General features: G+C 41.3%; 1 protein-coding gene across 1 annotated transcript in view; it reads left to right on the forward strand.

The window, feature by feature from the left end:
* Window positions 1-16,032, forward strand: part of LOC141054219 (aldehyde oxidase-like) — a 250,414-nt gene that overhangs the window by 81,122 nt on the left and 153,260 nt on the right. Inside the window, exon 2 of the mRNA XM_073551449.1 lies at window positions 14,004-14,145. Coding sequence (XP_073407550.1) covers window positions 14,007-14,145 — 139 coding nt within the window. The 5' untranslated portion in view covers window positions 14,004-14,006. The remainder of the gene's footprint in view (window positions 1-14,003; window positions 14,146-16,032) is intronic.

Consider the following 16,032-nt stretch of genomic DNA (forward strand, 5'->3'; position numbering starts at 1 on the left):
CTTGTTCCTGCATTTTGGCTTATTTCTTGGAGTGTAATTTGTCATGCACTGTTGTTCCTCTGGGGTTGTCTGACCTAATTTTAAGAGCTTTTAAGGTCGCAAATGTTTTTGTTATATCCTGATATGCACAACTTTATAATTAAAAGAAGGAGTACTTAGTTTTTCTCTTGATTTCAGAGAAATATGCTTTTATCTCCACTTATGAGCCACCTCTTTTCACCTGCCTCTAAAACAGTTCATTCACTCTGACAAACAGATCAAATCTTTGTTTTTCTCATGATTGTGTTACAACATTTCTTATATTTCCCTGTACTATTGATTTTTGCAAAGCTTCTTGAAACAAAAGTGTTTTAGAATACACGGTTTATGGCTCTTATTTGGACAGACTAGCAATTGTCTTAAAACAGATTTCAATAAAGGTGGTGGGGATGACAGTGGGAAAGTAAATTCCTGACCACTTCCTTTGTATAAAAACAATTACGGAATTGTTGCAATGAGTCAGCTTCTGGCTCTTGTGAGAAAAGGTTGTACTTGTGCCTGTGATTGTGAATTGATCAGCAGAAGTTTTCTAGGACATGTCAACTTTTAAAGCATTTCTCCTTGAAAAAAAATGCTCTAAATTTGTTGACTGCGCCAACTGAAGCAGAAAAAAACAGAGCATATATACAAAGCAAGCCAAAAAATTTTTTTTAAATGAATTTTTTTTACCCAGAATCCCCAGGGCAAGAAACTCTGTGTGAACATACCCTAAGGCCTGCTTTCTTTGTGATAGTTATCTAGCTTGTGATTCATGCAAACATGGTATGTTTTTGTGCTCCTCAGCACCTTTGGCATTTACCACTCCTGTAGCTTCAAGCAAAACCTTGAGATATGTATGTCCTTCTAAGGTCCACTTTTGAAAAACAAAATTCCTCATAAAAGCTGCAGCTCTCATAAGCTGTTACAAAACTATAAGATTACTGACCAAACAGAACTTTTACAATTTGGTTCTGCTGCAGCTGTATTTTTTCCTCTAAATGAAAAATAAAAAAAACAACCAAACACCAATAAATAATTGATTATTATCCTTGACAGATGTCTGCCTTGAGTTTGGAATATAGTGAGAAATCTGTCAAGTATGACCACTGGCGGACACAGGGGAGGGCCCTTGTGCAAGAACAATATATGGGCCATTTGTACCCCAATAGCTCACCATAATTCACAACTCAATCTGCTTTTGAAAATGAAAATGGGCCCTCTGACCTCTTGGCCCCTGTGTGGTTACACAGGTTGCACCAATGATATGTCCACCCCTGTGTATAACCCGTATACTATTTTCATTTGGGTGTTTATGCTAAAACTGATAATTGGGCATTACAATTCCATTGTCAACAAATATAATTCCTCAATTCTCCTACAAAATTAAAGAATAAAGCTCTAAGTAACAAAACACTGAAATATTTTCAAGAAAATTCAAAGACTCCTCATCCAGTTTATTGGCAAAGTAATTTTAACATTACACTGCTAATATCTGATTGAAGGGCTGTTACTAGACAGGTCAAATATATCTAAAAAAAAAACTACAAATAGGAATCAGGTAAGAAAATAACACAAAATGAGTTCCTAACTACGAAGGGCATTTAAACTTACTTCTAAATTTTGTTGGAAACAATGCGGACACTTTGGGGCATCTTATCACATGTGGTGGTATGTTCCATCCTTGCAAAAATTCTGGAGCAGAATCTTCAGTTTCAGTAAAAAAGTTGCCAAAGTGCCCAAACAACAAGCTCTGTATTTCAAACACCTCAACCATATGCCACGGCAAAGTAGAACTGTAGAGGACACATCTTGATGGTTAGTTATAACTAAATAGCGAAAGATAAATTCTCCTCCCACGATACAAGAAGTATTTACAATTATGTCCTTTGAATAAAGAATGGATGAGTTGCTTGCTGTTCATAATCAGACATGAAGTTTAATAGAGTTTGGAACTCTTGGTTAACTATAAAGAATTATATAATAGCCAATGTTTATTGAACCAGTGCCATTTTATATCCATGTCCCCCCTTTAACCCATTCTCCTTTGGCTTGTTTTCACCTTCCTGACCAGGCGAAATTTTACAATCCTAACCAGTGTCACTTTATGAAGTTATTCTGTTGTAGCGGGACATGGGGCAGTAGCACACGGCTTCTCCTGTTACGCCGCAATGCGCTACATAAAAAACGGGTCTTGGTTAGGTATTCATGTAGGTGATGTGAGGGCCTCGCGCCCGTGCAGGCTGCCTGTTGCCGATGGTGTGGGCCTGCCAGAACCATAGGTTTCAGAGTTCAGTAAAGGAGACTCCTATTCAAAATCAAAGTCTTAACTGAACAGTAACTAAGTAATGGTTATTTACAAGGGGTAGATGATACAAAGATTTAAGGACGTTTTACTTCAGAGTATAAAGCATTTTCACACACATGGTTTCATTCCCCACTGTAGTCTACTCCAAGGCCTGTGAAGCATGCTGTTTCACCCTTCTTTGTCACAGCTTAGCTTATTGCCACAGTCCTGATCAGCAAATCTCTCTACTTGATCAGCTCTTCCATGTCGTATTTCTTCCACTATTGGCGTCCAGGATATACTGCTTTGGACCACCTACTAGTCCACCAAACTCAGTCTTGTTTGGGTCTGTTACATTTGGCGTTTTGCAAGCTCAGGGTTTCTCATGATAAGTCGTCCTATCCAAGGACCCCTTTCAGTGGTAAGCCTACTCTATCTAGTCTTTGTCCGGTTCCAGGTCACTCTAGTCCCTTGTCCGTCTCTTTCTTAGTAGTTCACCCAAATGGCACCACTGCTCACAGACACTTCCTAATTTAGCTTGAATTTGTCCCAGTGGCGCCCCCAGGAGTATGGTTGCCACAGTGGCCTTACCTCCCTCCTAGGGAGAGTGATGTGATGCCTGGAAGCAGTGAAAGGATCTCTTTATCAGGTAGTTCCAGCACACAACACAGTTCCTACTTCAGGCCAGCAGAGGGAGCTCTGTACCTAACTGCAGAGGAGCTGCTCTCTGTGGTCAGGAATAGGAAGTTATTTGAAGTGTGGACAGGGAAGAAGGAGGATGTGGGAGAGGAGCTGGGGGCTTGGAGCTATAGAGGAACTCACCCCAAGCTGAAGCGCAGAGACCGGACGCCAGAGTTCGAGGTTGTGTGGATACTAAAGGTCCCACAGCAGAAACCGGAGGAATAGAGGCAGTAAATGCTCTGTTGCCAACTGAGACTCGATGACACAGTGGCCAAGGTTACATAAATTCTTTTGTAACCTTGGCCAGATCTGTGCCTTACCACAATTCTGTCTCTGAACTCCTTGCTCAGTTCCTTTGACCTCATGATTCTGATTTGGTCTGACATGCACTGTGAGCTGTGAGGTCTTATATAGACAGGTGTGTGTGTTTACAAATCAAGTCCTATCAGTTTAATTAAACACTGCTGGACTCCAATGAAGGAGTACAACCATCTCAAGGAGGATCACAAGGAAATGGACAGCATGTGACTTAAATATGACTCTCTGAGCAAAGGGTATGAATACTTATGACCATGTGATATTTAAGTTTTTATTTTTTAATACATTTGAAAAAATTTCAACATATCTGTTTTTTCTCAGTCAAGATGCGGTGCAGAGTGTACATTAATGAGAAAAAAATGAACTTTTTTGAATTTACCAAATGGCTGCAATGAAACAAAGAGTGAAAAATATAAAGGGGTCTGAATACTTTCCGTGCCCACTATAAGTACTGTAGACATGGTTTCGGGATTAAGATACTGCTGAAGCAATTGCAGGAATGCAGACAAACTATGTTTGGCTAACGGGAACACAGGATATGGCAATAAATTTAACAGGCTAAGGAAGAGAGATGCAGCAACATACACTTGCACACACCAACACCACTAAGACTAAGCTATAGGGGTTACTCAGGCACCTCCCTATTGGGGAGGGTGCCTTTTATACAAGATACCACCCATATATTGGCTGGGAAACACCTTGCAGGGGATCACATTAACTAACTGTTAGCTGGGGGCATTTTACTAAATGCTGCTGCCCCTTTAAGATCTGGGGAGCAAGCACTGTTTGTGCGCCGCCGAAGCACAGTGCAATGAACACAGTGTTAGGCATCTGATTTCTGCACCTGCTCTGCAGGAATCCAGAGCCTCACATTCTGCGGTCTCCTGCTGTCTATCTACTGCAGAGAAGATTACTTTGCAGCAGACCGCTCCAGAGACTAAGTTCCTCTGTGCTCCCACTGGGCATGCTCACGAGGCGATCTCCCATTGGAGATTGGGAGTCATGTGCCCAAGTCCTGCTCCAGATCTCATTTGTCCATCTCGGAAATCTGGAAGATCCCACACGGCTATAAAAAGCGCGCATGACCGTTCGGACATGCGCTAGTATAGACTTTTTAAGCTAATGTGTGAATGGTGACGGATGTATGACTCTGGTGACTGACTCATTTGAAACCCCTTCCCTCTGATATTTCGCATGTGGATAGGGAATTAGTGCAGCAGTCAGCACCAGTCAGTGGCAAGCCTTAGGCCACTGTGCACTCCGCACCTCTACTCTAGCGTTCGACATTGCGCCTGCCTCCTAGCTTTGTCGACTAGCGGCCGTGCCCTACGCCGCGCTGCAGTTGCAGTCCTCCTTGGCGTCCGCAGTAGCGACACCGCACGCACGGTAGGTCTAGACGGACGCACCTCCTCTGCCTTGGGTCCTGCTCCTGTGACCTGATACCGTGTGTGCATTTCCCTGTTGTCTGTGACACTAACAGGCTCAGCGTTTTCGCATGTTTATGTTGCGGCGCCTCTGTGTGTGAACAGAGCCCGATTTGCGCACTTCGGGTGAAGTCTAACCCGTGCGCATTATACCGCCATATTGCTCGTCTGTCATTACCTAGCAGCGGTGTAACATCTACTGCACGGTGGACCCCGAGCGGCAAACGCACTTTATTATTTATTTTTATTTAGTGCATTCCGCTGTTCCTAACACACAGGAAAGGAGGAGCCAGCGTTCCAGCATGGTGGGAGGAGTGGAACCATGCAGAGGGTCCTCAGACATTACAACCACTTCTTTAATTAGAATTCAAGAAAATTTCGGCCTAGATAAGTGGCTCTTCCAACATTACCACCATCAAAAAAGAATTACGGAAGCATGTAGCCATAAAATACTACCATTTTTATTAAAGTCGATACAAAAGACACAAAAACAGACAAATGTAAGATAAAAGGAGATGAGTATCCAGTAAAACACCACAAAGTCCATATGCGCTATAAAAGTAATATACTCAATGTTAACACCATGCACATCATCTGTAAGGCATTATAATCAAGATGAAATACAGCTAAATCACACCGATATACAGCCCATATAGTACATTATAGGGTGTTCCCACCACAAAGTGGGCGGACAGGGCTAACGTAATTCACACAGAAACTCGAGCAATGATGAGATACTGCTGATTACTGCCATATATTAATACCTAAGTGGTAGTATATCCTAGGCACGATCTAATATCCGGCAGTTAAGCAGAACATGTCCCAATATAGTACTAGGGCAGCTCCATAGTGAGGCAGAGATTACTCCTATCAAAAGTTGACAAGTAACAACTAAGTACAAAAATTGGTTATACTGTGGAAAAAATAGCTGTATGCATGTCATACTGGGATATGCAAGGTATACTGCATGCTAGCTTTAGAGGTGATAGCCCAAAAAGTGGTTAAATGCAGATAGAGCATACAACCTGTGGGTATAGAAGTCCCCGACGCGCGTTTCGCGTAAGCTTCGTCCAAGGGGGTAACTTCTTTAATTAACTGATTTAGTGGTTAAATAAAGGGGAAACATGCCTCCTTTAGTCATGGATATCTACCTCAAACAGGTCACTGGTCATCATACCCAGCTTCAACTTTAATTTTTCCCCTAACTGAATTTATTTCTGTATTATAGTGTATAAATATAGAATATCATTATCATATTTCTGTGCAGGAAATGTTCAGAGAGTTCATATACTGACAAAAGTGATGCCCTGAAGGAAAATACGTAAAAAAAGCACTTTGTATTCTGTAAAGTGTCAGGTTTAGGTATATCATTACACACATAATCACATTTTGAAGTTTAACAAAGGTCATCTTTGGCAATATTAGAGACATACACAAAAAAGTCCCGAAAGCGACGGCTTAGATCTAGAAAATGACTTCATGGTAATGTAGAGCTAGAACTGTAAAGACTGCTTTTGCACAATTGTTAAACAATATGTTTGCTAGCATTACTGACAATTCTGATAAATCATTAAAGAAGCACTCCCACTAAGCTTTGTATTCATTAAATGTGTGTGCTTGTAGTTTAGTGTGAGCGTATTAATATACTCCTCTACCACTGCTCTCTGGTGTCTGGCACTGTTCTTCTCCTCTTCCCAGTGACGTCACCACTCTGCAGACTGGCCGGGTCATGCTACGTACTGCTTGACCCACAAGTGATTCTTAAAATGAAAGTTTATGGAGAGTCAGAACGAGACCTCAATGTAGATGAAGGCAGAACAGGACCCTGACCTGACTATTCTCACACCTGCCTGTGGAAAGCTATACATAGACAAAATGCCCAGCCCCAAAAAGGGGAGCCATGCCCCTGTTTGTACAAAGTACAAAAAACTAAAACAAAACCAAAAAAATGAGCCAGAACATATGTTGGTAAAAGTCAGTGTGTAGGTACATGTTCACACTGTAGCCACTTAACAGACAAAACCTGCGATAAAGGCATATGAGCAAATACCCTGTCGTAAGTAAATAAATAGTAATAGCACATGTACATAACACAGTACTTAGTTCACATTGTTTTGATAAAAAAAAACTAAAAGCCATCCCATCATGACAAGGTGTCCCCAATCAGGACTGTCCTATCTCTAGTAGTAAACCTCACCATGTGTCAACACACCTCAATATAGATGGGGACAGAGCAGGTGTCAGACCCAACTGTTCAGACACCTGCATGTGGAAATCTATACATAAATAGGTAGAAACTTAGCACTCAACTTAAGTATAAACAATTGAACTCCATGAAGAAAAACGGTTGCACTCATCGGGATGATTATATTGCTGCTTTATTGACACATATAATACATGTCAAGTCGGGATCGTGACAAAAAGAGTGCGAATTAGCTGACAACGGCCGTTTCGCGCTACCTGAGCGCTTCTACGGGTCAATGAGAAGGAGGAAATGACGGATTCATATGCTGATCACATCTTACCACCGCACCTCCTACCACAGCTGTTGTCTAAGTGACAAGTGATATAAAAACATGAGAAATACATAAGATAATTAAAAAATACGAGAGACATACATATTCAACACCACATTGACTAAAGAGATTAACAACCGTTATACTTCTCCCTAATTATTTAGTTCGAATATATTCCAAATCGAACTAAAAAACATTTTTTTTATATATAAATGAAGGGAGTTATATTATAGGAAAGATTCTCATCAACAATTATCTGAATCCAGAGAGAAAGTTCATCTTATACTTATGTACAATCTCATACCTACTATAATGTTCACTTATAAATGCTATCACTTTATTGACATAACACCAACTAAGTTTGTCATATCAAATTCAGATAAATATTTCTTCTTAAATCTTATCAGAATTTATCCAATATCAAATTTGATATGAAATTTGAAATAAAGGATGCTCCCTCCACATCTAATAAACCGTTGCTGAGAAACGCTTACCAAATCGTATTCATTAACACTTCCATGTGTTGAATATGTATGTCTCTCGTATTTTTTAGTTATCTTATGTATTTCTCATGTCTTTATATCACTTGTCACTTAGACAACAGCTGTGGTAGGAGGTGCGGTGGTAAGATGTGATCAGCATATGAATCCGTCATTTCTTCCTTCTCATTGACCCGTAGAAGTGCTCAGGTAGCACGAAACGGCCGTTGTCAGCTAATTCGCACTCTTTTTGTCACAATGCCAACTTGACATGTATTATATGTGTCAATAAAGCAGCAATATAATCAACCCGATGAGTGTGACCGTTTTTCTTCATGGAGTTCAAGAGTTGATTGCTACGAGGTCAAGCACCCAGGAGTTTTGGTGTATTCCTCCTGCCAGCCTCAAACCGCCAGTGAAGGTATTGTAACAGCGGTGCCGTCCGCTTTCTCTTACATTGAACATTAAGTATGAACAAGGCAAATTTATTGTAGTATGAAGGAAAACGTTTCGGTCAATGAATGACCTTCTTCAGTTACATGTATATGCTAGATATCTTGCAATAGGATATACACCTATTGAATAGCTTGATGTGCTCAGTCTTTGGACATATTGTCCTCAGGCTTGGCTGGTAAACTTGATTAGAAGTGAAGCAGGGGCATACGTGCCTCCAGATACGGGATCCGCCGCAAATCTCAGATTTGTTTATACTTAAGTTGAGTGCTAAGTTTCTACATACTTACTATACGGTTTGGGAACCTAACTTTAGCACCACCCTTTAGTTGTGCTCACGGTGTTTTGTTTCACGAAATCTATACATAGACAGACAAAATGCTCAGCCAAAAAAGGGGAAGTCATGCCCAAATGTATATAGTTACATACTGTAGGTTGAAAATAAATCCTAGGTCCATCATGTTCCCCACCAATTATACATTATGTCACTAAATTAACTATAACCCATAATGGTATGTGTATTGATGAAATCATCCAGCCCTTTCAGAACCTAAAAAATAAATAAATAAAACTGGTAAGTTACCAGGGTTAGCTGGCTTAGCACTGGTGGTCACAACTAGATCTTATGGCTCCTGTTGAATCTTGGCCCAGTTATTGATTAACTCCTCCATCACTCCTCTCCAGGTTAGGGATTGGGTCACATAGTGAGGTCTAAGTTAGATTAATGATAATGTTGTACAAATTGACCCACCATGGGACTGTGTTCACGCATGTCAGGGAAGACGTTTTCTCCACCTTAAAGGAGTTGTTCACTATCGGACTCCTCCAGCTTAATCCTTTCAGGAACTTGATTAAAAATAATTCTTCTCCCGCAGAGGCGCCATTCACAGAGAGTGTCGTAACCAGTAATGTCACATGTCAGCTGGAGCCGTTCATCAGCTCTACCCGTAACTTTTTTCGATATAACGGACGTCCACTCTGTTGAAATATTGATGACATTCTGCCAAACATTGACTGCTCATTGGCTGCAAACTGCATGTGACACAACAAATAACGTCACCCTCCGAGAATAGTGGCATCGACATTACTGGCGCGGTACCTCTGAGAGAGGTGAATTTTTATGGTTTTTATTTTAATTGAGCTCTTGAAATGATTAGTGGGATTGATCATTAGTGAGTAGTGTTGAGCATTCCGATACCGCAAGTATCGGGTATCGGCCGATACTTGCTGTATCGGAATTCCGATACCGACTTCCGATATTTTTTCAATATCGGAATTCGGCATCGGAATCGGAAGTTCAGTTGATTGACAGCCTGACGTCATCATGATGCGCGGTGTGTGCGCATCATGATGCGCCGTCATTTCGGGCCTGCCGGGGGTCTCTGCCGGCCTGCCGGGGGGCTGTGCCGGCCTGCCGGGGGGCTGTTTGGACTGCCCGGGGTCTGTACCGGCCTGCCGGGGGGCTGTGCCGGCCTGCCGGTGGTCTGTGCACCCTGTGGGGGTCTGTACCGGCCTGCCGGGGGGCTGTGCCGGCCTGCCGGTGGTCTGTGCACCCTGTGGGGGTCTGTACCGGCCTGCCGGGGGGCTGTGCCGGCCTGCCGGGGGGCTGTGCTGATGTCCGGGGGTCTGTGCAAGCATCGTCCGATGGGACTACAAGTCCCATCTGGAGATGCCTGCTACCATGACAGTGATTGACACATTAGCCAATGATGGGACAGTAGTAGTCCCATCATCCGGCTAATGTGTTAAATGTTAAAAAAAAAAAATACTACATACATACTACCTGCTACATACATACTACATGCTACATACATACTACATATATACTACATACATACTACATACATGCTACATACATACTACATGCTACATACATACTACATACATACTACATACATACTACATGCATGCTACATACATACATACATGCATGCTACATACATACTACATGCATGCTACATACATACTACATGCATGCTACATACATACTACATGCTACATACATACCACATACATACTACATACATACTACATACTACATATATACTACATGCATGCTACATACATACTACATGCTACATACATACTACATGCTACATACATACCACATACATACTACATATATACTACATACATACTACATACATACTACATGCATGCTACATACATACTACATGCTACATACATACCACATACATACTACATACATACTACATACATACTACATGCTACATACATACTACATATATACTACATGCATGCTACATACATACTACATGCTACATACATACCACATACATACCACATACATGCTACATACATACTACATGCATACTACATACATACTACATGCATGCTACATACATACTACATGCTACATACATACCACATACATACTACATACATACTACATACATACTACATGCTACATACATACTACATATATACTACATGCATGCTACATACATACTACATGCTACATACATACCACATACATACTACATACATGCTACATACATACTACATATATACTACATGCATGCTACATACATACTACATATATACTACATGCATGCTACATACATACTGCATGCTACATGCATGCTACATACATACTACATACATACTACATGCTACATACATACCACATATATACTACATACATACATAGACATACAGTACATATAACATAGAGTAACATACTTACCAATACTTGTCACATTGTTCCCCGAAGCCATTGTCTTTTCCGGAATAAATATTAACATAACAAACCACAAAAATACTCACCCACGATCCGAAGCAGTCCACGAGTGTGTCCCACGACAATCTTGGGTAGAGAACTGCAGCATCAGATGATGCTGCCATTCTCTACGGGCTGCAGGAATCCAATGACGGAAGGTAGGTATCCTTCCGCACTGTATTCCTCCGCCACTTAAAAAAAAAAAAAGTCCCTAGTCTCACTTTATGCCATTGCTGTGTGGGAATTTCCCACACAGCAATGGCATAAAGTGAGACTAGGGACTTTTTTTTTTTTTTAAGTGGCGGAGGAATACAGTGCGGAAGGATACCTACTTTCCGTCATTGGATTCCTGCAGCCCGTAGAGAACGGCAGCATCAGCTGATGCTGCAGTTCTCTACCCAAGATCGTCGTGGGACACACTCGTGGACTGCTTCGGATCGTGGGTGAGTATTTTTGTGGTTTGTTATGTTAATATTTATTCCGGAAAAGACAATGGCTTCGGGGAACAATGTGACAAGTATTGGTAAGTATGTTACTCTATGTTATATGTACTGTATGTCTATGTATGTATTGTATGAATGTATTGTATGTATGTAGTATATATGTGGTATGTAGCATGTAGTATGTATGTAGTATGTATGTAGCATGCATGTAGCATGCAGTATGTATGTAGCATGCATGTAGTATATATGTAGTATGTATGTAGCATGCATGTAGTATATATGTATGAATGTATGTAGCATGTAGTATGTATGTGGTATGTATGTAGCATGTAGTATGTATGTAGTATGTATGTAGCATGCATGTAGTATGTATGTAGTATATATGTAGTATGTATGTAGCATGTAGTATGTATGTAGCATGCATGTAGTATATATGTAGTATATATGTAGCATGTAGCATGTATGTAGTATGTATGTAGTATGTATGTAGCATGTAGTATGTATGTAGCATGCATGTAGTATATATGTAGCATGTAGTATGTATGTAGTATGTATGTAGTATATATGTAGTATGTATGTAGCATGTAGTATGTATGTAGCATGCATGTAGTATATATGTAGTATATATGTAGCATGTAGCATGTATGTAGTATGTATGTGGTATGTATGTAGCATGTAGTATGTATGTAGCATGCATGTAGTATATACGTAGTATGTATGTAGCATGTAGTATGTATGTAGCATGCATGTAGTATATATGTAGTATGTATGTAGCATGTAGTATGTATGTAGCATGCATGTAGTATATATGCAGTATGTATGTAGCATGTAGTATGTATGTAGCATGCATGTAGTATATATGTAGTATGTATGTAGTATATATGTAGTATGTATGTTGTATGTAGTATATATGTAGTATGTATGTTGCATGTAGTATTTATGTAGTATGAATGTAGCATGTATGTAGCATGTATGTAGTATGTAGTATGAATGTAGCATGTATGTAGTATGCATGTTGTATGTATGTAGCATGTAATTTTTTTTTTTTTTTTTTACATTCAACACATTAGCCGGATGATAGGACTATTACTGTCCCATCATTGGCTAATGTGTCAATCACTGTCATGGTAGCAGGCATCGCCCGATGGGACTTGTAGTCCCATCGGACGATGCCTGCACAGACCCCCGAAGCCTGCACAGACCACCGGCAGGCCGGCACAGCCCCCCGGCAGGCCGGCACAGCCCCCCGGAGCCTGCACAGCCCCCCGGCAGGCCGGCACAGCCCACCGGAGCCTGCACAGACCACCGGCAGGCCGGCACAGCCCCCCTGCAGGCCGGCACAGACCACCGGAGCCTGCACAGACCCCCTGGCAGGCCGGCACAGCCCCCCGAAAGGCCCGTACAGACCCCAGAGAGGCTGTACAAGGGCAGGAAAGGGTTTTTCTTATTCCGATACCGGAAGTCCCATAGACTTGAATGGGACTTCCGGTATCGGAATCGGCGATACCGATACTTTTTTTAAAGATCGGCCGATACCATCCGATACGATACTTTGAAGTATCGGACGGTATCGCTCAACTCTATTAGTGAGCAACCTCTTTAAGGAACTGAAGGTGTCATCAGAATATAAAATATTATTTTATATACATTTTAGAGAGTAACTAAAGTTTATTGTTTCTATCATTTTGTCCAGCATTGAAAGTTATGAAAGTTTGCAAATCATATTATTAGGGGCTTTATTTTAATTCCCCCCAATAATTGTATGTAAATAGCATCTGAGCACCTGCTTTTCCCCTACCTATTTGCTTGCCTCTTGCTGCATTGCCATCAGAACTTGAACTTTCTCATGATAGCAGTGAAAAAATCAACACCTGTCTCCTCCTCTGAGTGTTGTACATATCAGAACAATCTCTTACAGAAACTTATCCCCAGAGTTAGTGGGATTCAGCTGCTGACTCTTTCACTGCTCTGCAAAATTATGAAAAAAAAATAAAAGTTTATATACCCTCTAACTTTATTTTCTTCAGGTATGGTTCCTTTTTATGTGACTATACACATTTAAAAATAATCTTGAGATACTTGAGATTGACAGCGGCATATAAGGGGTTAGCAGTCGTGAGTGGATCACGAGTGCACCCACAGCTGTTAGGGGCACATGTCAGCTGTTCAAAACAGCTGACATGTGCCGAGAAAGATGTGGTCTCAGCGTCGGAGCTCACATCAAAGGGAGGGACACGACATGCGCCGTACATGTATGGCGCATGTCGTGAAGGGTTTAACATTGAGCATCACAGTAGTTATTGGTCTTTACAGTACTTCAACTTGGCCATAGCCATGGAATGACACTGGATACCATACTGGCTAGATCTTTTGGCTATCTATTGAATCAAAAATTTCAAACAAAAAAGCCTCATTAAAAATGACTCACTTTTTAAATTCAAGAAAATATATCAGGACGTTTTGAATTCCTCTCATTTTCCCTCCAGCTTCTATTACTATTTTAGCAGCTTGTATTATGTGTTAAGACTTCATAATGAAGGTTAAATGAAGCAGTTACTGTAGCTAATTAGAGATTTTAGAGAATTGATATTTAAAGAAGTCCGCCGATATATTTGATATTTAAATATTATTTACTGTCTTTGTCCAGGGAATGGACGACCAAAAACGGAGAACCCTGGTTCTACAAGGTGAAAAGAGCACATGGATTACTCCATCATGTCTAACTGAGCTCCTCCAGCTGAAATCTCACTACCCACTGGCTCCTCTCGTAGTGGGGAACACATTAATTGGTAAGAAAAATTAATAAATATTATAAATTGTATCAAAAAGCAAAACTTGCTTAAGTGCAGAAGTAAGTGGTGCAACAACAAAAGTAATGTGTCATAAAGCCCCTGGGCAGATTGTAGTCAATGTATAGCTTGCATGATATGCTATGATGTGATTGGATCTCATGTTTCAAAACTATTGCCTAAAGGCACGTCATCAGAATTTAGCTATTGGCCCACAGTCATTAAAACTTTTATACCAGTTAAAAGATTTGACATTTTTTTTCTGCACAAAAATGTATAAAATGTTGTGACTTTTGCCATTTCCATGCCATTTTCACTAGAGATGAGCAACTTTGCCTTTTTTCGGGTCGAGTCGGGTTTCACGAAACCCGACTTTTGCAAAAGTCGGGTCGAACGAAATCGGCCGATTATCGTGAAAAGTCGAAGGCCGACTGAAACACGAAACCCAATGTAAGTCAATGGGGAAGAAAAGTCGGCAGTGAGTGGAGGGCAGGAAACACACCTTGAGTGCTCATTTTAATTCCAAAAACATCAATTCTTATTCCTTAAGCTTGTCAACCTTAATTTACTTTATAGTAATAGGCATTGAAAACTGGGGGTTATTTGGCTAAAGTTGTGGGGGGGTAGTGCTGGCTCCAGATTTTCGTGGGCCCAGGGCCAAAGAGTGTCACTGGGCTCCTTTTACACATGACACAATTCATGATCCTTTGATACGGCAGACAAATAGCGGTACAGTACAATGAAAAATACTTACATTCTTACATCACATGACTGATAGCCATTTTAAATTCTCCAATAGCCCCAAAAACAGATAGTATATTCCTCCATACAGTATTATGGCCACCACACAGTGCGCCATATAGAGTAATGAGGCCCACATATTTCTCCATACAGAATCATTGATCCCATATAATGTTCGATACAGTATATGATGAGCTCCACATAATGCTACAGTATATGTTGTTCACCATGGATGAAGCTCCAGTGTCTTATGGGCCCAAATAATGCTCCATATATAATGGGCCCCATTTCTAATGCTCCAGTGTATAATGGGCCCTGTAAATGCTGCTCCAGTGACTGATGTCCACCTTTGGAATGCTCCAGTGTATGGTGGGCCCCAGATATCATTCTCCAGAGTATTGTGCTCCCCAAAAATTGCTCCCAACCTTTAAAACAATTAAATAAGTCTCCTCGCAAGGGAATCCCTGTACTAGTCTGGACTCCTCGTCGTCCCCATCTTCCATCTCTCTGCACTTGGACTGTTTAGGCAGAGGGCATACAAACGTGATGTCATCGCGCTCTTTGACCAGAATGTCACTGTCAGGAAAAGTGTTTGGTTTCCGGGGGCAGTATGGCTGCAAAGCTGAACCTTAAAGGAATGTCCAGAAGGGCACCACCAGGAGTGGAGCCTGCGGCTTAATTGGACTCAACACGGGCAACCTCAACCATGCCATCCACACAAAAGCTGCACAGATTGCAAGCTTAATTCCGTTAACGAACGAGACTCCGGCATGCCCCCGCGGTCCGCGTCCAGCTTACTAGAGGGACACGCAAGGCTCTGGCACGCGAGATCGGCCAATAACAGGTCTGTCATGCCCTTACATGTCCGGGGCTGCATGCGTGCTACAATGAAAGGACCAGCGTGTATTGCTTACAGGTGCGGATAACACGCTGAACCCCATTAGTGATGGGGATCTGGGATTACAATTCTTCCCCATGAACAAGCATTTCCCAGTAAGTGCAGGTCAACCATAATTCCGGAATTAGGCCTAAACGGCATTCCAGAAAGAATGTAAAAAAATTAAGTGTCCAAACCACAGGTGCTGTAGCTTGCTTAACAGCTGGGTTCCTCTGCTGAGTAGCACACAGTTCTTACATAAACAGGTG

The sequence above is a fragment of the Dendrobates tinctorius genome, unplaced genomic scaffold, assembly GCF_039654945.1.
Source record: "Dendrobates tinctorius isolate UK_male_01 unplaced genomic scaffold, ASM3965494v1 ptg000177l, whole genome shotgun sequence".
Lineage (NCBI taxonomy): Eukaryota > Metazoa > Chordata > Amphibia > Anura > Dendrobatidae > Dendrobates > Dendrobates tinctorius.